The 25,074-nt window shown below is 51.6% G+C and overlaps 6 protein-coding genes across 6 annotated transcripts; 1 reads left to right on the top strand and 5 right to left on the bottom strand.

Moving 5' to 3' along the window:
- Positions 1–265: 265 nt before the first annotated feature.
- NECHADRAFT_76481 (uncharacterized protein) lies at positions 266–3,125 on the top strand (the record flags this gene model as incomplete). The annotated part of the gene is made up of 4 exons (XM_003046568.1): positions 266–345; positions 496–2,232; positions 2,739–2,761; positions 2,983–3,125. The coding sequence occupies 4 exons, from the start codon at positions 266–268 to the stop codon at positions 3,123–3,125; spliced, it is 1,983 nt and encodes a 660-aa protein (XP_003046614.1).
- Positions 3,126–6,322: 3,197 nt separating this feature from the next.
- Positions 6,323–7,923, bottom strand: NECHADRAFT_76480 (uncharacterized protein; the record flags this gene model as incomplete). Its single annotated transcript, XM_003045995.1, has 6 exons — positions 6,323–6,792; positions 6,844–7,025; positions 7,081–7,234; positions 7,287–7,444; positions 7,562–7,740; positions 7,816–7,923. The coding sequence occupies 6 exons, from the start codon at positions 7,921–7,923 to the stop codon at positions 6,323–6,325; spliced, it is 1,251 nt and encodes a 416-aa protein (XP_003046041.1).
- Positions 7,924–8,503: 580 nt separating this feature from the next.
- Positions 8,504–10,065, bottom strand: NECHADRAFT_33168 (uncharacterized protein; the record flags this gene model as incomplete). The annotated part of the gene is made up of 2 exons (XM_003045994.1): positions 8,504–8,638; positions 8,689–10,065. 2 exons carry the CDS (start codon positions 10,063–10,065, stop codon positions 8,504–8,506), a joined length of 1,512 nt encoding a protein of 503 aa, XP_003046040.1.
- Positions 10,066–10,624: 559 nt separating this feature from the next.
- On the bottom strand, positions 10,625–12,555 carry NECHADRAFT_76478 (uncharacterized protein; the record flags this gene model as incomplete). The annotated part of the gene is made up of 3 exons (XM_003045993.1): positions 10,625–11,838; positions 11,892–12,500; positions 12,534–12,555. The coding sequence occupies 3 exons, from the start codon at positions 12,553–12,555 to the stop codon at positions 10,625–10,627; spliced, it is 1,845 nt and encodes a 614-aa protein (XP_003046039.1).
- Positions 12,556–12,945: 390 nt separating this feature from the next.
- On the bottom strand, positions 12,946–13,860 carry NECHADRAFT_66477 (uncharacterized protein; the record flags this gene model as incomplete). The annotated part of the gene is made up of 1 exon (XM_003045992.1): positions 12,946–13,860. One exon carries the CDS (start codon positions 13,858–13,860, stop codon positions 13,093–13,095), a length of 768 nt encoding a protein of 255 aa, XP_003046038.1. The 3' UTR covers positions 12,946–13,092.
- Positions 13,861–14,227: 367 nt separating this feature from the next.
- On the bottom strand, positions 14,228–22,521 carry NECHADRAFT_76476 (uncharacterized protein; the record flags this gene model as incomplete). Its single annotated transcript, XM_003045991.1, has 3 exons — positions 14,228–21,175; positions 21,225–22,050; positions 22,484–22,521. 3 exons carry the CDS (start codon positions 22,519–22,521, stop codon positions 14,228–14,230), a joined length of 7,812 nt encoding a protein of 2,603 aa, XP_003046037.1.
- Between the last annotated feature and the right edge of the window lie 2,553 nt (positions 22,522–25,074).

Raw genomic sequence — 25,074 nt, 5'->3', positions numbered from 1 at the left:
AGTTGGAAGCAACTCAAGCAACGAGCTTGAGAGACCTACTCACATGAAAGACTATATCCATCTCATTTTAACCATCCCATCAAACGTGTACAGACCGGGCTCGCCGAACAAGGGGGGATTCACAAAGGACATCGCTCATGTCCGAAGTCGAGCAAACCAAAGGAGTCAAGGGACTGAATAAAAGGGAGCAGACGACTGTATCTCCTAGTCATCGAGATCACCCCCCCCCTCTTTCTTTACTCCTCTGGCGTGTGATTCATAGACGATGGAGCAACACCAACGAGGGGGAAGTTGGTCAGCTTCGGCCGAGGCTGGCGGGAACTGTCATGGCAGTGATGGCAGCTGGTGTGTTGACGAACCTGACGGCGGCAGGCTCTGTCACTGCCCTGACACTTCTTTGCTTTGAATATTGATGCGTGAGCCTTTTTCTCTTTGGGCTTCTTTTCTTTGAAGCTATCAACCTTCTCTAAGAGATCATTGCAACCACCCTCACAGCTTCATCGCCTTGCGTTCAAACTTCATCTCCTCGGCTGAGTTTGCCAAGCGATATCCGATCATGGACCTCGACCACAGCGAGTCCTCGCTTTCCTGTATACGACCGCCGTCATCGCTGCTCATTGAGCGCCCTGTCGAGCCCGATGAGCCCGCCAACGCCCAGGAGAAGGGGAAGCGCGTCCACTTCTTTGATTTCTTCTGCCCAAGCTCCCCAGCTGCTTCACCCATCTCCCCCAGAGTCATCGTCCAGCATGACGAGAAGCGCTTCGAATCAGCTGCCGTCTTTTCTCCAAGCCCCGAGGCTGGTCCATCTACTTCACCCAAAAACGTCGTTCATAAGGAGAAGCACTTTGAATTACCCGATGTCTTCTCTCCGACTCCTGCGAATGTTCCACATATCTTACCCAAAGCCATCATCCAAAATGAGCAAACGCGCCTCGACCTACCTGACGTCTTCTCCCCAACACCCGACACCGTCTCGCCAACGAAGCCAACGACAGACCACCACCTGCCCAGCTCATCCTCTCACCAGCATTCGTCTATAGAGGTCATCAGCACCCCCGCCGACCTGAGGAACTTCAAAAGCGGCGAGCTCGAGCGCGAAGGAGCCCCTGCTCGTGAGGTGCTCAGGGACCAGTTCACGGGTCCTTGCCCAGTTGGCGACCCTTCTGTGCTCGACCCGGGACCGTATAGACTGATGTTCCCGCCTGCATCTCGCGACGCATACCCCAACATCGAGAGGTTCCCGTTTACATTTGTGGAATCGTCCAAGGTTGTCGACCTGGAAGAGCCGATGGGAGAATACGTTGAGCAGAGCGACAAGCTCGAAGACTTTCTCACCGCGCAGAGCAAGAAATACACCAAAGACTATACCAAGTACGCTCGACAACATGCGAAGCTTACTGCGACCTGGAACAAGATCAACGACGCCCGATATGCCAAGGCTGAGAAGGCATCGCGCAGGGAAGATCACAACCCCGCCAAGGGAGGGCACATCATCATTGACCCTCTCACTCGAAACCAGCAACACAGGATTATTGACCTCGAGGCGGATCTGGCACCGCTGATGGAAAAGGTGGCGCTTAACCGTGCCGAGACTGAGGGCGCTATCGCGGCGGCCTTCATGTTCAACTGGGACTACGCTGATCTCGCGCCGACGAAGGAACAGGTGGCTACATTACGCGAGATCAAGGGATTCGAGAAGTTCGTCTTTAAGAAGGAGAAGCCTGAGGTCTTGACTGGTCTTGACTATGTCGTCACTGAAGCTGACCTGCATGGGCACGCCGGCAGTCGGAATCCTACTCAGCCTCTGTTCGACGATATCCGAAAGGAGAGCAAGAAGGTCTACCAGGAAACGTTTTGGAAGCAGCGAAAGGAGGAGCTTCTACACGCTCCTGTAACTTCTCTCCCACTACCTCCACCTACTGAGCCTATTGAGTCTACTGAGCCAGCTCCCTGGGAGGCGTTCCTGTGTCCCAAACCCAAGACGACCGTCAAGGACGAAGCCAAGTCATCGACTCTGATTCCCGACTGGTTCCCCTTCTTTGTCAAATCCAACATCTTCAAGTTCGAGAGCTACAAACTCCAAGATCAGTTCAACGAACTCCTCCGCACCATTCGAAAGCTCGAGTCAAGAATTAACAACCCCGACACTCCTGCGCGGTCCAAGTGGGATCTTGAATGGCACGATCCAAGCCTTGCGTGGTCGACTCCAGTCCGACAGAAGAGCGGCGGTTAGTGGAAGTGCCGCTCGGATAGGGACGCGCCGGTCGGCGAGCGCATGTGTCGTCAGTGTCACGGGATGGGGACGGCCGTTGAGCCTCAGTGGAAGGCTCCTGATGAGGATGCCGGGTTCGAGGGCGATTTTGACTTTGCGGATGTGTTTGAGCCGTCGTGGGATTCCAAGAAGCCTGAAATGGAATCACCAGAGACTCAGCTGAGGGAAATCAAGGTTGGCATCAAGAAGGCTATGATTGCTAAGAAGAATGCTGGGAAGGTTCGGACTCGGCCTGTACGTAAGTGAAAAGGGGGTGGTTTGGGTGCCGGGGTATGAAATCACTGTAGCAGGGCGCCTTGCTGTCTTGCAAAAGGATATAGCGCTCAAATCAAAGTACAATCAATCTAATCAATTGATCATGGAAGCGATACATGTTTCCAATAGTGTATGCTCTCAACTGTTTTACTCATGTTGTGTCTCTTGGATTGGGCGTGTGTGGATGCTATTGCTACCACAACTGCTCTAGTTTGCTGGCAATTCTCATCAAACGTGAGATTCCTGAGTCGGCATGCTAGTTATTGGTTGGTACGTGATGATTTCTTCTCCTGCCGAAGAAGGAAATGTTTGTTAGTAGGAATGAATTTAGATCCAAGCAGTCTCATCCAAAATCGGATGGCAATCAACCCCTCAACGAGTATATAACCCCCTCCCCCCGTCTGTATTAAACCGCTTCTTTTGTTCTATGCACCCATATACTATACACGGTAGAGACGATGACGAAATGATCAAGGGTTTCTGCTGGTTTGCTCGCACGCCTGAACATGAAGGTTACCACTCAGCAATTATCTGCCAGTTCGCTACAACCTACGACAGCAGTCTGAAACCTCCGGACCAAAGGCTGCTCAGTAGATAGACCGGCGGCGCTTGATACTCCTCTCGCGAGAAACCGTCTCAAGCCGCCAAAGATCTGTACTCTTTTCGGTCTGTCTTGCTAACACTCAAGCGGCACATAAGGATTTGGCAAGCCGTTCCAACGGTTTATATATACTCGCCTGGCAAAAACAGAGATTTACTGCGGCCTTGTGCACCGTCGCTCACCGGAGCTAAAGGTGCCCTGGGGGCTAGTGTGGTCCATCCAGAGCAACCTTGGCCCTTTATTCAATTCCACGGATGTGACTGGAGGACCACAGTTCGTCTCAGAGAAGACCCAGAGAGCAAATTACACTCGTACTCGCGCTGGCTGCTACGCCAGAAAATACAATAAACCCGGAATCTCCATATATATTACCAAAACGACGGCTTGAGGCTATGGGTTGTTCTCCTCCGACACGTTTGAAGATTGAGGCGTGTGCTCGATGCTTGGCAGAACCCACCCCTTCCTCTGACGACTACCGCTCCTATAGAGAGCTTACCACCCCCTGGGGATGACAGTTTCGATTGCAGCAACCTGTACAAGCGGGATCGAAAGGACCTTCCTACACTATAACAGAGAGATTATAAAGGCGAGGAGGCTTATCCTTATAACGATGAGGAGATCATTCTCGCTTTTCCGGACCCCGGGAAGAGTCACGCCAGGACGCGAGACCGTCGAAACGAGGCAAAGATGGAATGACCATCTGTCAGCAGCTGTTACTTGCTGTCTGTGGTCTATATACACCAACAGTGGGAAGCTCTCGACTTTACCCCCATCTACCGAAGATTATGGGCAACCAAGTCTCCCAACTGGGTTTCTGCGCTCGTATTCATACTACCCAGCACCCAGCAACAAACCATACTGTGTGTCGAAACGCATCTGCTTAGGGCCTGGGTAGGGAAGATAGCACAAACGTCCAGGCTTCATCCAAGTCCGGGCTCACTAATATACTCGGCGGTGCAGACGACATCTCCTACCCACACGATGGCGTCTGTTCGTGCTCGAAGATCGGATTCATTGGCAACGCTCACTGACTCGCCAAGCGCATAACTTGGACTCGTCCTCGCATGGTTCCAAGCAGTCTTGTCACGGGATCTATCCCTTGCAATTCCCCCACATGTCTCCTGCCTACGGCCCTCTATATATCTCCGACAGCATTCACGAGTACAAACATGGAGGGTATGTGTCTTCATACACGACAGCACTCTTGAATGGCTGGCCTGCTCCTCTTGCCGAGTGCCAGTGGACAGGACGGCCTCCCATACGACCAACGAGTTCCTGGGTTTGCGGTAGCCAATCAGTACCTTTTATATAGCATCGCCGTCGCCCACGGAGAAACCGACTGGGGCACACTATCGACCACCTCAAGTCCCAAGAGCTCAATGCATTCATAATCCGTCTGACTCACACAGAGCAAGGGTACTTTCTGTTTTATTTCCTTGATCTTACGGGACAGGGTGGTGACCTTCCTCTGAATGTCGAACTCTCTAAGATCTTGGTGAAGATCGCTATACACTTGCTACCCAAGGGGAAACTGGAGGCACTCGCTACTCAGTTGGCCGATGTGATGCCAGACGCATGTCATACTCACTCGAATGTGCCAAGAATTCATCGGTGTTACTGCCAAATCCTGTCATCTCGTCGCCGATCCGCGACCTCACTGGTTGTTGCAGCATCTTCAGGATAAGTCCATGTCTTTTTTGAAGCGCATACGACGTCCTCAGAGTTACCTTGTCGTATATACGGCGGCCATATGTGCCGCAAACAAGCCATACAATTTGTGGGATCCTGCGAGATTTCGCTGGGCAAATCGTGCTTTTGGTCAGGATATAGATCACAATAGGGTTGATCCGAGCGTGGCTCAATGCAGGCCATCTCTCTCTCTCGGTCCTTATACCAGCAGCTGGAGAAACGGGAGCAGCCATAAAGATTGGTCCACTCACCGCTGCCTGAAAAAGGCAGAGGTTATACAACGCTTTGGCTGCCTTCTCCGTCATCGAAACGATGCAATCTCTGGTGATCAAGGGCCAGGGCGAAAGGTGGCCTCACGGATCTGCATATTGTTGATTTGTTTTTCTGAAAAGTCTGCACAATAGAGGCGCAGTGCATCACGCCGTGACATCCGGGACCCAGAGGCCTGGTAAATTCTACATAATATTTGTTTGAGTTCTGCGTATCGTCGATTTGACAAAGCACCTACCCCCCTATTATATCCATATTATATACCTACTCCCCTTCGCGCACAGGGCATGACGACCAAGAGCAACCCATGATTCTTTGGCTATGTACGCCTGCCCCCCTCTGGCTACTTACAAGACGCCGACATCTCTATTGGAGATACCGACGAGGGCCCCCTAGACGTGGCCGCGCTCCTCGAACGCAGGGATGTTGGGGGTTTTTCGTTTGACCTGTCGGTAACTTGTATCAACCAGTTGCATTCTCCGACACTCTACTTGAGCTGCCACGATTTGGACATGTATGCTTTTAATTGATTCCGAGGGGCCTCCTCATTCATCCCAGTGTGGACTTGTACAGAGTTCTCGACCCCGAAGTGTACGCACTGCGGGACTTTATCATCTAGTATCTGATTCTCGCATGTCAGAGTGCTGGATGCTTATTTTATCATATACATAAACGATTAAGAACATGATCGGATTTCTTACGACAGCACGTCTCTTCTCGCAACTATCGCCAATCACGGCTGCACTTGGGGCTCCTCCAGATCCCCCACAATCCGAGTCATTTATCACTCCCTGTCCACCGAGCCCCTGTTGCTCCCCAACCTTTCCAATGGCAAGCTCTGCTGTTCCATCACTGGCCGTGCCAGGCACTATCAGAGGCACTTACGATCGATCCAAGGAGTTTGCGATATGGGTCGTCAAAAACCAATGGAATTCTAAGGAATGGCGGACATGTCTAGATACGACAGTTATCTTACTCAGGTCGGGCTCGAAGGGACAGGAAGATCGAACAAGAAGAAGACATTGCATTGAAAAGCGCGAATAATGGAAGATCAATTGATGTCATCACAATATCATTATTATCTCTGAGAAACCCTGGTTATCCAACAGTAATTCCTACTGAAAGGCAATTCTCAGCAGGAAACCCCAACTGGTTATCTGTTTCTAGAAGCTTCACCGCACAAGATAAACATTAAGCCATGCCATAAAGTATCTCTCTATATTAAAATAACCTTTCTAGTTGAGAAAGTCGCTGCCAGGGAAGTCTCCCAAGGTAGTAACATCCTTCAATGCCTGCACGACAATCTCAATAGCCTTGACAAGATCTTCCTCAGTAATAGTGATTGGCGGGCTGAAACGTAGACGGCCAGCTCCAATGCCCACCAAAACGCCCCTGAGCGCTGCCAGAGCAGCAACCCGTCGAGCGGTGACGCCAGGGACAGACTCGTCCAGAACAAGAGACTGAAAGAGGGCACCTCCTCGAAGTTCCTTGACGTGAGGGGGCGACAACTTCTTGACTGTCTTGGATAGTAGTTCCCCTAGGCGTTGAGAGCGCTCCGAGATCTTTTCTTCCTCGAGAACTTCAAGAGAAGCTATGGCTGCAGCGCACGCGACAGGGGCTGCGCCAAAGGTTGAGAGGACCTCGTTCTTCCCAAGGACATCCATCACGTCTTTCTTGCCCATAATGACGGACATGGGGTAAAATCCTGCATCTTATTAGTTCTCAGAAGTACAAGCGCGGACGGGTAGATGCTCACCTCCAGTTACAGCCTTTCCAAGCGTGACCAGATCTGGATGGACACCTTCCTCGTGCTGGTAAGCCAAGTCCCTTCCAGTTCGTCCATAACCAGACTGGATCTCGTCGCAGATAAAGAGGATGTTGTACTTGTTGCAGAGATCCTGCACAGCCTTGAGATATCCCTTTGGTGGGAAGCGGGTACTGGTAAAATTAGGGTCAACGACCAGCTCTAGTTTCGATGGAAATGAGGACTCACCCAGCCCAACCTTGGACAGCCTCGACTAGGAAAGCTGCAACCTTGTGGCCGTCTTGCTTGAAAGTTTCTTCCAGCACTTCCACATCCCCGTACTGAATCAGCTTTCCACTCGTTGGCGCATATGGACCGACATTGGGAACGTGTTGTCCAAAGTCTGAGGAACAAGTCAGATGAAGATACAGTAAAGAAACCAAGGAGTGAGTTACTCTTTGCAACGACGGTAGCAAGAGGCATGGTTGCTAGCGTCAATCCGTGATAACACTGATCAGTGGTGAGGATCCAGGCTTCACCCTCCGAGATACCCTTCTTGGTATAAGCCCACTTGCGAGCGATCTTGACAGCGGACTCGACAGCTTCAGAACCGCTAAGCATAGTAGCAATGGAGTCATAGCCGAATTTCTGCGCATGTTAGATACTACATGTAAATTGAGAGCAAAGGCCAGGGCTTGCCGTTGTGATGCGCTCCGCAAACTTGGCATACAGAGGGCTGATGTAGGCGGTGCCGACGAGCGGCATCTTTTGAATTTGCTCAGCGGCAGCTTTGGCGATCTTTGGGTGTGAATAGCCAAAGTTCATGACGGCGAATTGAGAGATGAAGTCGATGTACTTCTTCCCATCTACGTCGGTGATGATGTGGTCTTGGGCACTCTCGACGGCCACCTAAGACAAGTTAGAGGAGCGCAATTGAGACGATACGGCTCAACTTGCAGGAAATGTAGCAAAGCCTCCTCGGACATGCTTAGACCATAAGTCGACATAATGCGAGGTTTGCTTGGACAGAGTGAGGTCCTTGTTAGAGGCCCTGCTGGCCTCGGGCAGGATATCCGTTGCAGAGGGAGCCATTGCGAATGAGATGACTTAGTAGCAAAGAGACAGATTGAATGTATGCAATTGTTTGATCAAGGCTCTGGTGTTCAACTTGGACTTCTTATACCCAAACCTTGTGACTCTATCTCGTGGCGCTTGTTCGGCACTGGGACTGCGACTCGCACTTCCCAATGCGGTAATCCACCATGACGCCGTCTCGCAGATAGATAATGGTGGTGCCGGCAATCACAGCCAATAAGTATGAACCGGCCCGGTCCTTCGATGGTGATTTCTAAGCCGGAATGACTCCTCGTTAATATGTTCTTCGGCTTGAACATGTAGGCGAGGGAATGAGGTTTGTGTTTCGTAGCTGGGGTCAAGTTGTCATTTACAGCTCACACTCAGATCATTAGTGATGGCTCAACCTCTTGGCGCTCATATGTAATTCTAAATTCATCATGAAAACCTAGTAAAAATGAAGATCACGTTGAGATACGGCCAGCACGGCAGCATCCACTTCCAAGTTCTCTTTCAGCACAAGCCGGAGAAGGTAGAACATGCGAACCAGGATATCAACCAGGATATCAATATCCTACGACAATTTTCATTTAATAATCTAGTTGATGGTCCAAGTCCCAGTCTTTTGAATCAGATACTCAGCAACAGCTACATCCTTGCCACTCTCCTTGCCATAACCACTCTCCTTGATACCACCAAATGGACTCTCGGCCGCCGAACCATTTCCAGTGTTCTAGAAAAGATAAGTCTCACTTCAAGTAACCTGATGGATAGAAAACTTACCAGCCCAATCATACCTGCTTCGAGCTTCTCAAACATCCTCCACAGACGATCGGCGTTCTTGGTAAAAGCATAGCTTGCTAAGCCCATACTCGTGTCGTTGGCCAGCTTGATCGCTTCGTCCTCTGTATCAAACTTGAAGAGTCCGCAGACAGGGCCGAATGTCTCCTCGCAGCTCATCTTCATGGAGGAGTCCATGTTGGTTAACACAACTGGCTCCATAAAGTAGCCGCCGCTGCCCTGTCCAGCGGGAGAGAATGGCTTTCCAGATCCGAGAGCCAGCTTGGCACCGCGTGATACCGCATCTTGTACCTGTGCCTCTGCCTTCTCCAGCCCGATGGATGTTGTTACTGCGCCAAATGTCGTGTCAGGGGCTGCACCATGGCCGATATTAAGCTTGCTCGTCTTCTCGACAAACATGGCTGCGAACTTGTCATAGACACCCGCCTGGACATAGACGCGATTCGCAGATATGCAAGCCTGGCCGGCGTTCCTCCACTTCAACGTCATGAGCTGATCGAGGGCCTGCTCAAGGTCGGCATCGTCAAACACAATGAAGGGACAGTTCCCTCCGAGCTCGAGCGTGCATTTCTTTAAGCCTCGCGCGCACAAGCCGGCGACGATCTTGCCCACTCGAGTGCTCCCAGTAAAGGTCACCTTTTTGACCAGCGGATGCAGACACATGGCCTCGGAGAGGCTGGGCGTGTTCTCGAGAGAAGTTGTCAGGACGTTGAAGACGCCGTCAGGGAACCCTGCTCTCGTGGCGAGGTCGGCCAGGGCTAGGCAAGTCAAAGGGGTCTCCGGAGACGGCTTCACGACCATGGTGCAGCCAGCCGCGAGAGCAGCGCCCGCCTTTCGGAGGATCATGGCAACTGGGAAATTCCAAGGTACCAGAGCAACCGAGACCCCGATAGGCTGCTTGATAACCAGGACCCTTCTGTTAGGGGCAGAAGGGATGCTGATAGAGCCCTGGATGCGTTCTGCTTCTCCAGCAAACCACCACGTAAAGCCAAGAGAGTACTCAATCTCTGCTTGCGCCTCGGAAAGGGGTTTTCCAGTTTCGTACGTCAAGAGCTTCGCCAGGTCGTCACGGGCATTGCTGATGAGTTCGTGCCAGGCGAGAAGGAGCTGAGCTCTCTTGCGGGGATTCATGACGCTGTATTCTTGAAAGGCTTTGTGGGAGGACTTGATGGCTGCGTCGACGTCTTGAGGTCCATTGTCTGGGCATGTTGCCCAGAGTTTTCCACTGCCTGGATCAAGGACGTCGAAGCGCTTCGAGGACGCTGCGGATACCCATTGTCCGTGAACGTAGGAGTCCTGATGGAATAGGGTAGGATCCGCAAGCTGGAAGGGGAAATTGTCTCCCTTGACCGTCGGCATGGCTTTCGAATTGTATACAGAGACCCAGCCGAGATTGTTTATCGTAGCTAGAAGATGGATGTAAAGGGGCAAGGGTTCCCCTCAAAACTCGGAGAGAAGGCAAAAATTGAAACGACCGTGAAGGATATTCTGAGAAGGGCGAGACGCGAACGGCTTTCTAAATAACGAAATATCAAAGAAGAGTGATATATAAGCCTAGGACATAAGCCTCCCTCTTGTAATGCAGTCTAAGATGAATGTATGCCTCACCTGCACAAGGCGGCAAGTCTTACTCGATATGGCTTAAAGGCATGGTCAAGAAAGAAGTAGCCATATTATACCTTGATCTTAATCTGCAAACCCCTCTTTTGGCGGCCATTGAGGATCAAGTGAGGCGTCATGTTTGTTACACTCAAGACCTCATGATGCACCTGTGGTGGAGATGCGAGACGCACTTCCGTTTTGGGAATAGGGGACATATCATGACGAACATTCCTCAAATGACATGGGAATTGTAGTTACAACAAACAAGTATTATAAGGATTAAATATTACCGAAGTATTCCGTTTGTGATTCCCATCTAAAACACAAAGTGAGAAGCTACCGTATCCAACACATGTATATACATGTCGTTCTCCAACACAACCAAGCCTCCATGCCCGCCCGAGATACCCCCATTTACAGCCTCGTCTGCCTTACTCCATATCTCCTCGGTCAATCCCATCATGATCTCTCTAGATCTATCACTGTACACATTAATCATCTCGACATGTTTTGTCCGCACCCAGTCACGATCCTCAGAAGTCATGGCCTCGCGAGCAGCCATATAAAACGGGAATGGGAGTGAGGAGTCTGGCCCACAGCCCGCTGGGAGACGATCCATGAGATTGAACAAATGTTTTCTCAGAAATTGGACTCGGGGTGATGATGTCGGATCCAGAAACACTCTTCTCGCCAGCAAGAGTTGTGCCGTCCAGTAGAAGCACTCACTTAACGTGTCGAGATCCTTGCGATCGTCTGCTGGGCTTATCTGTGTGCTTGCTTGATCAGCTCCTTGAGCAAATGGAACAGGATATCTCTGTCCCCAAATGCGCACTTCGGTTTCGAGTTGATAGGCCTCTGCCAGATACGATGAGGCATCCCCTTGATAGGCCGCTGCGTCATAGGCTAGATGGGATACCCTAGCCAGGTAGGCAAGAACTGGTTGAGGACAGCCAGTCAGCTCACGAAAAGACGGCTCATTTTGGTCCATTTCCTCATATTGCTGATAAAGAACAAAGCTCATGGGTGCAATAGGTTTTCGTCGTCGTAAGAAAGCGAGGACGACATCGATAATTGCGAATCTGTGAACGAGAAGTCGGGCATAGTAGCTCTCTGGCATGCTCTCGATATACCCCAACTCAATCATGAGCTGATAGGCGTTCTGAAGAAAGGTCTCTGCAGTTTGGCTGCCAGACATGACCTCGGTCACGATGTGCATCAGGTATGCTGCGAGAGTGACCTCCCTAAGAGAAAGGACAGATAGTGCATGGCTCTGACCAGACATTTCTTGGCCTGGCTTCCCATTCTCTGCTCTGAGAAACGCAGTGGCATTTTGCAACAAGCTTGATGCTTGAGATTGGTGCTTGGCAATCAGAGAGCTATCAGTGCGCCCATAGTTGAACATGCTCACGGTAGAGACATATAGGATGGTGTGCAAAAGCAGTGGATAAGACACGGAGACGAGACAGAGTTTCCGGTAGGGGTTGTGGGGTCCATCGTAAGCGGGTATTCGTGATGAGGTATGGTTGAGGTCTACATACAGAAGTTAGCAAATGAAGGATGGGTTAACATAGGGTAAGGCATACAGTAAGTATAGGCTATCTCCTCACTCGGGGATGATAGAGTTGCGGATAGTAAAGGGCCCAATGAGTCTTTGGTTGGCAGGGGGGTTGGCCTCGAGATAATTGGGTCAACCTCACTCGTCACTGGCACTTCAGGTTCGATTTCTTGATTATTATCCGTCGTGTTGACACGGAAAGATGGCTCAAGAGGTTCAGGAAGAGTATCAGCTCCAAGAGACACACCAATCAAGGAACTCCAAGCCAGATCGGGGACAGGGTCTTCCCAAGGTGTGAGGTCCATAGATGACGAGATCAACATATCCAGTCCAGGGTTGTTGTTCTGATTGGTCGTTGAGTTTGGAAGCACAGTAGAGGGTTCGTTGTCACTTAGACGCAACTGGCTTGAGGCGTCTGAAAGAGTCCTTGATCGCTGAGAACCGTCGTCGAGACGTCGCCGGGCCGGGTTCTCCCTCACTCTCTTATTGTGCCTTGTTGCAAAGGACGAGGCGTGGCCAACTGCGGCCCATTTCAAGTCGGAGCCATACTCGCATTCCCGACCAGTCTTTCGACAAACTTTGCAGGCCGGCTTTTCTTCATCACATTTTCTATGCCTCCGCCGGCATGTCAGGCATCCTGTTACTTGTCAGCTCGCGGAAGTAGCCGTACCGAACAGAACGAGACAGACCATGCCGTGATCGAGTACCGCTAGACCTCGTCTCCATTTGTCCCTTTGCTCAATGACACGGAGCAGAGTTTTGAGTGGAGGATTGATCCAGTTTGATGAGAATAGATAAAGCTGGTGCCGGTCCCGGAATTGAAAAGGTCAAGCTTAATGTGCGGGGTGCAGATCTAGAGTGTCCATGGTTAGTCCTCCACTATTTATTCGTTATCGTTACCCAATGCTGAACAACGCCCTTTCCATGACAAGCGCATGTCGTGATAACCGTCCCTCGGAAGTATAAATCCAGTCATCACCAGCTGATATTCAACGGTTGTGATACAAAATGAGTCCCAACCAAGTTGTCGTGATTGTCAGGCAATTCCAGAGACCCAGCACCAGGATGAAGGCGTTGATATTGGAAAGGGGAGTTGAATTGCTTCATAAGTCTTGTCTAGTTACCAATATTGCTGTTGTGCACTGCTCGCTTGGCTGATAGCACAAGCAGAGTTCTCTCAGATGCACATCTCGGAAACAGCCCGAGCCTGAACGCGGTGTCGTCATCTTTCAACCGTCAACAGGTATGCTCGACTCCTGCTCCTCGGGTGTCCTCTTTTCCAACATCGGGAGAATCTTGCCTCTCTTCATCAACACCAACTTCTTCTCCTCTCCGTCCACCCCATGCCGGACACCGACCGAGATTCCCTCCAAGCCCATCTCCTGCGCCCTATAGTTCCATAGGAGCTGCACCAACTCTCCCTCTTTAGAGCAACAAACATACCCCAGCGCTACCTCGGCTGAGTTCATGTCGCGCTGCACCCCCTTTGTTGCCGGCCTCTCTGCCACCAACAGACCCAAGGTGTCCGCGCCTCTCCACCCCGGCGGTGCTGCTGCCAGAGCGCCCTTGAGCTCGCGTACATACATCGGGCCTACACTCCGCACGCCTGCTTTGCACTGCAGAATGACTTTTATCGTTTTTGAGGTCGACGGCAGTTTCCAGGTTCCGAGGAGATCCATGCCTTGGTCCGAGGCGCCTCCCACGCGCTTGAGGAAGAAGCCATACTGAGAGAGCGTGTCGGCGACCGTATACTCGTAGTGAGTGCCCCGATATACGGTTGTCCTCTTGTCTAGACTCGTGCGTTCGACATAATCCAGAAACGTGGCGAGATCCGAGTGTCCCTTGTTCGGAGCTTCGGGGTATATCAGCTGCAAGGGGTTGGGCATTTGGCCGTTTTTGTTGCTAATGTGCCGCACCCCGAGACTTGTAGAACCCCATTTCGACGGTAATATGAAGCGTCTCGAGGCCTTTTGAGCGCCTCGAAACAATACAGACATTATTCCATGAGCGAGTGTTGTGAATGCTTCCTTGAAGCTCAGATGAAAATTCGTTGATCGCGAGCCAATAACATCACAATATGCATTAAGCCAGTATACCACTCAATTGAGGTCAATCACAACAAAGACAAGGGGGAACAATAATAGTAGAGCTGCTGAGAAAGAAGAATCATCTTCTCAAAATATCATTTCCAGTTCCTTTTTTGTATCGCTGAAAAACAATGTTCCCAAGGAATGCCTATCCGAGTCACGACTACAGAAATCCCCAGCGCCGATGCAACAAATGCTCTCTCTACACATCATACAACATTCTCAACGTTCAAATACATGCGGTGCGGCCGTCAACATCAGTTTCCTTTCTATATCCTCATAGCATGTCGCCCTGCCCTTGATTTGAAATCTTGGGTGGAAACATGTTGTTCGCCAAGCGTGACGCTGGCTGTGGTGGCGGCTTCTCCCTGCTCCTCTCATCTCTCGACCTGCTCTGTGTTACACGTCGCATTCTCGACTGCGGCCTTCTAGTCACAGGCTTGATCATGTTTTCCAAGAAAAAGGCGCCCTCTGTGTGCCCTGTGCTGGGTCGCTCATCATCAGCGTCAGAGAATCCTCCCACGTACTCGTCGTCCGAAGCAATGTCCCCCATCTGTGGCTGATAAGAAGCCGGAGCGGATGGGGACGTGATCGATCTAGAATGAAGCCCAGGCCGCGTAGTAGGAACAATGACATTGAAGGCCCCGGGGTTCATCGTGTTTGAGCTTGCTTCCCTTGACAGGGCCGGGGAACGGTCTGCAAACCCGTTCTGGAATGATGTGTTGTTGGAAGCTTCATGCAAAATGGGCAGGATCTGCTCATCGTATAGTTGCGCTCCAGTCTCAAAAGACTCGGGCGTATACTCAGTAATTGTCCTTGATGATCGCCCGTCGTCGTCAGTAGTAGGGCTTGACGGCTCATCAAAGAAATCGTCGAGACTGTCCAGTTTGGTCGCGAGGTCGCCAACATGAACATCGCCACGACCCTCGTCAGAAAGCATCGTCTCGGTTCGCTCCGACGCCCCAAAGTAGCCGTAGGGGAAGTCGTCTGCATGGAACTCCACGTCGGGAGTTGGCGAGGTTTCTGTCAACATTCCTTCTGAGCCCTGGCAGGTGTAGAAGGCGGCATGGATATTGGCACGAGTGGCATCCGTCTTCTTCGCGGGTATAGGAATGGCCCAGCCTGACGCTTCGGGAATTCCAAACAGGCTCTGCGTGCGCTCATATTCCTTGCGGATCGCCCTTGATGTTGATCGCGTCATGCTCATCCTCAGATGGTGTTTATCCATGTGGTTGCCAGACATGGTCATGATGTTGTCCAGCACCTCGAGCGCCTCCATACAAAACTCTGTTTGCAACAGGCGAAGCAATGGCGAGATGAGATCGGATCCATGGCCAGCGAGTTCTGGTTTGCGCATATCTACCTCGGGGATAGCAACACAGAGAATCCTCATCGTATGGATCTTGACCCAAGATAGAGAGTTTGTGAGGAGTCCGATGAGGAAGGTTACCATTTGGAAGTCGAGGTGGGGGAGATAGTACTCCCTCAAGGCCCCCCAAAGCTCAAGGATGAAGTCTTTGCTGCTGCCTTGAGACTTCCCTGAGACAAAGTCATGCAGAGCCAAAGCGATGCTAGCCAGTCCCTGACGATCAGCTTCGTCCAGAAGTAGTTTGGCTGTGTGCAAGACGTCTTCGCCTAGGCTAGGCTTCTCAAGCTCGTTCAAGAACCGGGGGAAATTCGCCAGCAAAGAGAAGAACAGTCGAGTGTCGTCGCCAATCAAACCATCGCTGGGGAGATGTACTAGCTTGTCCATTGTGTCGAGGGTTGGTTGCCAACAAAGAGAGGATCTCAGACCCTTGTGAAGTAAGGGCTGCACGCCATCAAACAATCCCTCCCATCTGGCTGGTTGACCCTCGGCAAGTATCCTGCGCACACTAGGCAGGCTCAAGTCCAGCTTGCTAAGGAACTTGTTGAGCATCTCGACAGCTTCAAGAAACTCGCGTTCGTTGATGGATTCCAAGCAAGCACACGTAGTCCAGAACAATTGCGGGAAGCTAAGAAGATTGTCTGCATCTAGCTTGACGATGAGTGTTTTCAGAGTTGTCAAGATCTCCATTGAGAAGGACTGAATCTCAGGGTCTTCGTCCGCAATCGTGTTGGACAATCGTGCAAGCATGTCTCCGAGCATCAGCTGATCAACTGAAGTCAGGACGCATCTGAAGATCTGGAACGAACGACAAGCAAGGTGGCGAACCGGACAAGACGTGGCCCAGGTTAATGATAGTCGGCCCCAGTGGTCCTTGATCCCGGGGAATGTGATTTCAAACGTCTTGACTACTTCTGCCGTCAGAAACTCCATGCTCGGTGGCACTTTGCTGTCATGGTCGTCCACTTTGCCATTGCTGTCCTCGTATCCCCAGACCACAGACCGGTCATGTTGACGAACAAGATCAATCAAGTTCTCGATAGACGCCCTGTCGACTTCTTGGGTCTGGTCGTCGATTTGAGATATGACCAATTCGTGGATCAGGTGCACGAGCATCTCTCGGGCCTGTTCTTGAACCAGAGGTGTATAGTGATCCCACAGGACAGTCACCACTTGAAGCAGAAGCGGGACATTTTCCTGCGTGAGGTGTACCGGAGACACCATCAAGTCCACAAGCAAAATCAACGACAGCTGACCAAGGGAGAACCCAGCTTGCTTGGTACCCACCGGGAGAGCCTCGGCCAGATCAGCGCAGTAAGGCAGAAGACTGATGTCAGGCGGCGGCGGAACCGCGTCTCGCTTCTCGTTCGGCACCATGGCTTTCGGTGTAATCTGCATGAGAAGGAACTCGACAACCTTGATACCTGGTGTGCTGTTCGTTGTGGACAGGAAGACGACAATCTGCTTGGCGTACTCGACAAAGTTTTGTTCTCGACGCTCAAGGCACAGCTGCATGATGAAATCCAGCACTAGTCGGACATTGCCTGGATATGGTCCTGTTGCAAGAGCCTGCCAGAGAGCTTGGACCTCGTTGTGCAGCGCACCGCTGGACTTGATTGTGATCTCCAGGAAGTTTGCAAGCAGCACGAAAGACTGTGCCGTGGGGCCTCCATTGGGGTCCAACTTCAGTTCAATGGACTGAATCCAGGGGAGGATCACAGCAACCACGTTCCGTTGAGCTGCGGGCTGCAGGTCCTTGAAATAGAGTGTAAACTCGGAGAAGATATGGAAAGCCAACTCGGTGTGTTGCTTCGCAAGACGCTTGGAGATTTCAAACTGTGCAAGCTTGTAGACAGCCTGTGTTTTGTCGGTAATACTGATGTCGAAATCCTGGATCTTCGAGTTCCTCTGCTGGCGTGATTCCAGAGATCGTAGAACAGTCGCAGACTTGGACCTGATCTCACTCTGGTCATTGCCAAGCGTAAAGAGACAAAGACCAAGCAGTTTCCAGAACGGACACGGATAATCAATGTGATCCTGCAAAACCTGAGTAACGACGGCAAAATAGCTTTCGAGGACCTTCGGGACGTCGGCCAAGTAACACCGCGCGATGCAGTGCTCCATCAGGTAAGGAACCTCCTGGTTGTGAACGATCAGGTTCTTCAAAGCCCTCCTTCCAATGACATTCATCCGGTCGCTTCCCGAGTTGAAGATGGCCTCAATCCAAGCGAGCATGCGCCGTATGTCAAACTGGAGAACGTTATTGCTCTCTGTCGTAACACTGATTGGTCCTCCGCACAAGGCAGCCATGGCGCTGAGGGCCGCGGTCCTTAGGTTCCTCTTTTCAATCTCCATGGCGGCAGTGACAGTGCCTCTCTCACCTAAAGTCTGCTGATCAATCAAGGACTGTCGCATGGTATCTTCGCGAGCACGTATCTGAGTCTGATTTGGCGAAAAGCCACACCAATCCTCCATGAGAGAGAAGGCCGACTTTCGAGACTCAAATGTCATCCATCGAGATGGGTCCTTTGTTCGGTTGATGCCTTCAAAGAGGGCCTCCATCAGTCCACAATAGTGTCGTCGGAGCTTCTGAAACTCCCAATCCATCTGAACTTCACCATCCATCAAGAAGAGCTTGAGATCCTTTGTATATGTAGTCAGGGTTGTCAAAAAGAACTCCCCATTGTAAACCTCAGGTTCACTGAGAAAGTGTGAGGTCAGTTTAAAAACGTGTGTGATCTCCGTTCTAAGGAGGTCCATTTTGCGGTTCCTTCGAGGGTTACTGTTCGTTCTCTGGTGTATCCGAGCGCGTGCCTCATCGTTGCACCGAGAAACCTGGCCTTGCAACTCCTCGAGCAATGTCCGGTAGATGTGAATGTTGATTGAGCCCATGGCGACGACCACGGCGTCTCGAACAGAAGCTGAAGAGACTGATAGCAATGGAATTAGATACTTGAACAACATCCTGGCGGTGACAATCTTGTCCTTGGAAGATGATTTGGAGGTCTTTCGGACGTGTTGGGGATCCTGTGGCGTAGGCAAAGCACCTGGGTCTGCAAGCGTCGTGCATGCGAATATCAGGTACAGCTTCCATTGCTCCACCATTACCTCTGGATGGGCTGTTGCAGACCGGCCTCCCATTCTGGCACTGCCAGGGTCTCCATTGTAGTATAAGCCTCGCGAGGGCTCAGAAAGATAGACGATAGGTTTGTACATCTGAAGAATTCGGTTGCAAATAAGATCTCGACAGATCGTGACAGTGAACGGGCATTTCTCGTAGGCCATCCGGATGAGGTTTGGAAAGATCTTGAACCACAGGGTCGTATCGTAAGAGACATCACTGGCGCAGAGCTCAACCAAGGCTCCTTGGTTGTTGGTATTCTGAAGACCTCGCTGCAATCGACTCCGCTCAGCAACAGACAGCTGTTCATCGTTGAAATCCATGACCTTGCTAGACTCATTCTCGAGTATGTCAATAAGTCTCATGGAATCCTTGTCCTCGGATGCTTCCTTTCCAAGGGCCTTGTCAAAATCGACGATGAGGCGAAGAACTGTAACAGCAAAATGACGAACTCTTCGGGACTGTGAGCAAAGGAAGAATAGACCATGAGCTTCTGCTTGATCAACTTCGGCCCATATGCTGGAGAGATCGAGCTTGAGAGCTCGCTTGTCCGACGCATTGGCTTCTGGCTGATCTGTAGCGGCATCCCTGGACTTTTGCCGGATTTCCTCAATCCATATTTGCAGAAGCTCAACATAAAGCCGGAGGGTATTCTCGATATGGCTATGGCCAAGCATTCCGCCATCTGACATGGTAGAATATCGATCGTCAAAGTTGAAGATGAATCGAGCAAAGCCCATGGTAACTTGCTGGGCATGCGATTGCCTGGCTATGGCCTTCAGAGAGTTGGCTGATGATTCAGCAATGTTGTACTGCACATGGGCTGTGCCGGTGCATAGCAGGTTGATGAGGGAGTTGAACGGAATGTCAACTGACAGACACCGAGGTAATGCTTGTACAGCAACATGGAGAAGTTCGTAAAACGCTTGCTTCTGGTCCGCGGCACTCTGGTGGTCATCCTTTCGGGAGAACGTAAAAGTTTCAGCAATGGGCGTCTTTGGTCCGGGACTGTTGAATTTCTCATCTAGGGCCGCTTGGCCGCCAAAGGTATTGTCGCAGATAATGGTAATCTTGCCAAGGATCTCGCAGAACTTGAGATAGTATTCCCGAACGCCGTCACTCAAGACATGTGTCAGGACGGGGCGAGTGACATACTCCTCTTTTGAAGTAACTGTTGGTTGCGAGAAGGGGGAGTTGCGGGGAGAAGAGGCGGCAGGGGATACGGGGAATCGGTCAGGCGTTGACGTCGACGACGGGTTTTCGGCAAACTGGGGGAAAGGTGGCTGTCCTTGCTCTCCCTTTTCCAGGTCCGACATGATGTAGAGAAAGGCCCTGATTCCCACAACAACTCGATCAGGGTCCAATTGTTCAACCTTCAACTCCTTATTCGATGTGAATAGTTCCGCATTGATCAGGGGGAACACGACGGTTCTGAAACAGTACTCGGGATATTTGAAGCCGATGATTCGGATGATCTGGATCAAAGGCTCAGTGCAAATGGTGTCAGAGGCTACCAGGCTTCGCTTTGACGAAGGTAAAACCAGTTTCATCACCTCGTCGATCTTCCGTAAGGAGCCTTGAACGGTGTCATTGGTCCGGTATAGGTAAGTCCAAAGCAAACGAGAAATAACTTGGAGACAAAGCGGTTTGGTGAATCGATCCTTTACCTTGGTTTGCAGAGGCAAGATCAGTTGTAGCCACTGAGAGCCAAAGTTGTCCGGGGAAGAGACGCAGAGCAGGGTCGCAGTCAATGGGAACGCAAAGGTCCAATGCCTCGGTTTCATAAACATTTGGGCCAGACGAGGTCCAACAGCAGATAGAACCTCTGCCCATTTCGGATGCATGAAGTGGCTGTTGCTTGCCTTTGCCGCAATCGGAAGAAGCAACATCTCAATCACCTGGCAAAAGGCTGTCTTAACCCTCTGGCCATGAGACTTCTGAAACAGACGGCCCAAGGAGATGAGAAAGTCGCAAGAGTGTTCCCACGCATCTTCAGGTGAGATCTTGAGCTTGAGGTGCTTCATTCCTCCCAAGACGAGTTCCACCTTTCCTTCTGCGTCCCGGCCAGATGATGAAGTCGGACTCTTGACCACTCGTTCTTGAAGGGAGCTGTCCAAATCTTCAATGAATCTCCTGGTGACGCTGGCGAAATTGATGTCGCTCATGTGCCCAAGCAGCTGGGCAAAAAGGTTCCAGTTAGCAAGCTTCAGGGGAGACACCATCAAGTGCTCCGTGTCGGCGATTTTGAGCTGCCCAAAAATTATGCTCTCCAGCTTGTCCTCCATTTCAGGGGTAATCGATGATAGGTTACTCTGGCTAATCACTTCGAGGAGGACTCGGCAAAGGATGTAAATCGACACAGTCGATCGTCGTTCAGCTTGGGCAACATATTCTTGTCTCGCGGCGAGAGTTGGCGGGCCATTGGGGAAAACACTGTCGGGTGCTCCAGCTTGAACGGGCTCTGTATTTCTTCGCAGCAAAGGACCTCCGGGTAGGACTCCACGGGATTGTTGAAGTTGGTTGCGCGCCTCATTTGCGGCATCGCTTTTACTCTTCCTCCACAGCATCATCGAGTCTATTAAGGCTTTTGGTTTAGGGCTGGCAATGTGACCGAGAGCAACAATTAACTGGTCAAAGGCCGGGTCGACCCCCGGGCCGCATACTTGTTCGACATGGGGCTCGGGATCGAAGGGGACAGTGACGCACTCTGTCAGCTTCTCCTCAGCTTGTGCAATGAACTGTGACAAGGTCAGCCAGGGCGCGTTTAGGCTCGGGACCTAAACTGACAGAGGTGAACAAGACGTGTAACGCATATTCGCCCACCGTCTTCTGGTCATCCTTGTGGTGACGAGACGAATGAGAGTGGTGAGGGGTATGGTCACGCCGTGATTTACTGTGCATGCGTTCGAGCTTTCGCTGGGCCGGGCCATGAGGGGACATGTCGGCGGACGGTCGATCCATGGCCACGGTACTTCCGGAGAGAGCTGTGGGGGGCCGCGATGGAAAGGTGGCATCGCCATCGAGACGGGCGGCCACGGATGGCATGTCTGGGCGGTCGAGGCCGACGCCGGCGGCAGCGATCATCTGCGGACTGAGGGGGCTGGAGGTGGTGCTGGCCAAGCTGCCATTTCTCGAGTGCTGAATGCCGTGTACGATGGAGGTCTGACGATGGTGGCCGTAGGCGGCACTCTTGGGGTCGACGACTCGTTCAACCACGCCGCCGATGGCGCCTCTCGTGTGTGGCCCGTGGATGCGGGGGGAGTTCAATGACGGAGGAAGCTGGGATATCTTTTCGGCGGACGAGTCTCGCGAATGCGCAGGTCGATGGGCAACAGGCGGGTCGAGGGCGATGGGACGTAGGGTTCGGTCCCAGCTGCTCTCATCCTCTTCCTCCTCCTCGTCGAGTCTTGAAACGGACCGGGGAGAGAACCTGAGCGGATCCTGCAGGTGGTCCGGCAGCGGCTGCGACGGCACTGTTGGGTAGCACAAAAGGTTGTCAGCGATTGCCAGTAGTATATCTCGTTGGAGGTGTTTCGAGGCGGTCGTTGGTGAAACAAGAGCGGATCCGTCAAGAGCGGGAGAGGAGGGTCCGGCCGTGAACCAACTGCAGCCGCTACAAGGAAGCAGCAGTAGCTAGCTTTGGTGAAGTAGTATCGACAGATCCTCAGCCTTGCGGGGGAACAAGCTTGTTGTTGTTCAGGAACGAAGGCATTCCCGCGACACAATTTTTGAAGTTGGTGGTGCGGGAAGAGGGGCGGGTGCAGAATATCGAGGGGGGGTGGGCACCCTCAAAATACTTGGACTTACCCATCTCAAGTTGGACTATATCCCATGATCTGTGATAGGTTTTCAGATCTCAAAGGCGAAGATCACGGCAGAAGTAAACAAGAGGAAAGGAAGGGCGTTTGGTTTGCGGGTCTGGGATGAAGTTGACAAGCGAAGGGATGCTATGTACACGAGGGAGTCGAGAGATCCAAGACAACAAAGACACCTACCTACCTAGGTACGGATACCGACCGACCGACTCTGGCGGCTGGGCCACACACAATGACGCTACTGCCCGAGCGCCAGATTTGTCCAGCATTGGTCCGACCCGCTGTATGGCTTTTTAGCCAGGGCTTCTTAAAGGCGGCTATGGGGCCAAGCAGCCCAAGGGCCTTCAACACATGGCAGTTTGGCCGGCCATTCTGCAGTGATTCTGGGTCCTGGACAGACAATCATCCTTGCAGCCTGCAAGGGCCGCGGCCTATCAGCAGAGCTAGGGTTAACATGGGATGACGGGACCTTGGGAAGGACGGCGCGCCACCCACTGCTGCGCTGGCCATTGGCCTCCTAGAAAGGGGGCTGGCGGATCGCCATTAATGGTCTGGGGTCGAGATCTTATCTGCGAATAGATAGTCTACGTGATGTTGACCGTCACACGTGAAGGAGTGTGGTGATGGGCCAAACGCAAATCTCAATCTTGGGCTACCAGAAGTTGGGGCTCGAGGGCAAGGGTCGCGAGCCCCAGAGGATCATCAATGTCGCATTTGTTTATTATGCTGATCACGGCATTTGATGGGGACTGCAGCTCTGGTATGATGTTTGGTATGGGATTGATATCCTTGGGTCTCCTAGTTTGTCGTGGCCGTAGGGTATTGTCAGAGGCATCATCACGCCGAAGGATTCTGGTGTAAGCAGGCCATCACGAGACAGAACGAGATATGTATTATTAGAATCGTGAAGCCTAGTACTTCATTGGCTGAAAGCACATTTTCGTATGGACAGAAATGGAAACGAACCCAATGGTTGTGAAAATAGGTACTTAAATCCGTGGCATCTTAAACTCGTATCCAAGAGTGCAGGATGCCTTTTGGGGTGCCTCTTAGCAACATGCGTAAACTCGACCAATGTATTGACAGCTCCTCGCACAGGTGGCTTTCACCTTACGCCGTCGAATTACCAAAAGAACGAGTGAACCAGGTAGCGCACCCTCCTAGATGTCTTCTGATTTGCCCATCGAGTATGCTGTCGGCATGTCAGACGCAGCTTTCAATATTCCCTGAACAGACATGATCACCAGAAAAGCAGGTATCAGAGCATTTCTATCACCTAGATATTAGCCAATAGAGTACGATCTATTGTCGTCTCTCTCCCCGTGGCCTTTATCATGCGGATTGCTTGTCAGTGCCTCAAGTATAGCCAGAGTAGGGATCGAACACCACGAGTTACGGGAACATTGCCATTTGCGGTAAAGTTTCCCGAGTCGTGTTTTGTCTTGAACCCTCGGGGTTTGTGCGGGGTTCGAATCGTAAACAATTTCCAGAAGGGAGTCAAACTTTGAGGGATGCTCTTGAAACTGGGCGGTTTAATACTCACTCGACTCAGATCTTTATTCCGTGTTCCATCAGGATTGATCGGCCTGGGCAACCAGCGTGTTGGTAACTCTCCCTTGGTAACCTCCTAGATTCCAGATTCCGAGGGAATTCCGAAGGGATAGAAGGCGATAGAAGGGGGGGAGATGCGGGGGCAAGACAAGACAAAGGTCTTCCTTCAATGTCCTCGGCACCGGCTTCAGCCCAGCTGTCTCAATGAGGACACTGAAAGAACCGACATCTGATGAACCAGGTCACACAGTACTTCGGGTTAGTATGAACCAGAGCAGACATTGAGAGATTATATCATAAACCAATGGTTAACAGCCATGCCTTTCACATCAGACTACAGTAATAGCTTCTCCCAGGTCCACGGGTTCGCTTGACATCATCGGAGCTCTTGGATCCGTCGGGTTAAGAACGGCACAGCCCTCGGCACTTGGAATCACGAGTAAAGAGCAGCGGAACCGAGCCGATCGTGGGGAAGCACAGTTAAAGAAACGGCATTCGCAGTTCAATGGGGGGATTTGGGGTAGAGAAGCCGGCACGTGAGGAGGAGACGGAAACAAGATGGATGTTGTTTGGTGGCATGAAAACGCGGGGGGGAGACAGATCCAATGGATGATGGATGGATGGATCCATGGCCTTCCATTGTCACTGCTCGCAGGGCCGAGCCCGAGGCACCTGGATAACCCCCTCCGGAATCAAAGCACGGCACCCACGGTACACGCGGACAACAGGCATAACCCAACTTTTGAAATCCGACGTGACAAGCTTCCGTCAGCGGGTGAACACAGTAATCTTTGCTAAGATCAACAAGCACAAGCTGGGTTTTGGGGCTCAACAAGATCAAAGAGCCTTACCGTGTTCGTTTTCGGAACCCAATCGGACATGGGCTCATCATGAAGATGACACCACCTCACATTGCGGCGGATCCCATCCATGGCCACAGTTTCATCCTCCGGCGGCCGGCCTCCATTGTTACGGCCATTGAGAAAAAGAGTATTTGTAGAATAACTTGGAGAACCAAGTAGCAATGGGTATCTTTTAAATCCAATTGTCACAAGCCTTCCGAGGAGAATCTGGCAATGTCAAACTCTAACCATTTGCGCGAGATCTTGGTTGCAGGATCAGCCCGTTTACTGTCTGTCCCGCCCACGACTCCGAGCGCTAAAACAGCCATAGACAATGGGAGGGGGCCCTGAAGATCGGGGACAAGAGTCGGCACCCGGGTGAAAGAAAAAAGCGCTGGTGGTCGCACACAACTTGTACGGGCCGAGGGG

This window comes from Fusarium vanettenii (assembly GCF_000151355.1).
Source record: "Fusarium vanettenii 77-13-4 chromosome 2 genomic scaffold NECHAsca_18_chr2_1_0, whole genome shotgun sequence".
In the NCBI taxonomy this organism is placed as follows: Eukaryota; Fungi; Ascomycota; class Sordariomycetes; order Hypocreales; family Nectriaceae; genus Fusarium; species Fusarium vanettenii.
The sequence above is the reverse complement of the archived record's forward strand: the minus strand, read 5'-3'. Positions and strand labels throughout refer to the sequence as shown.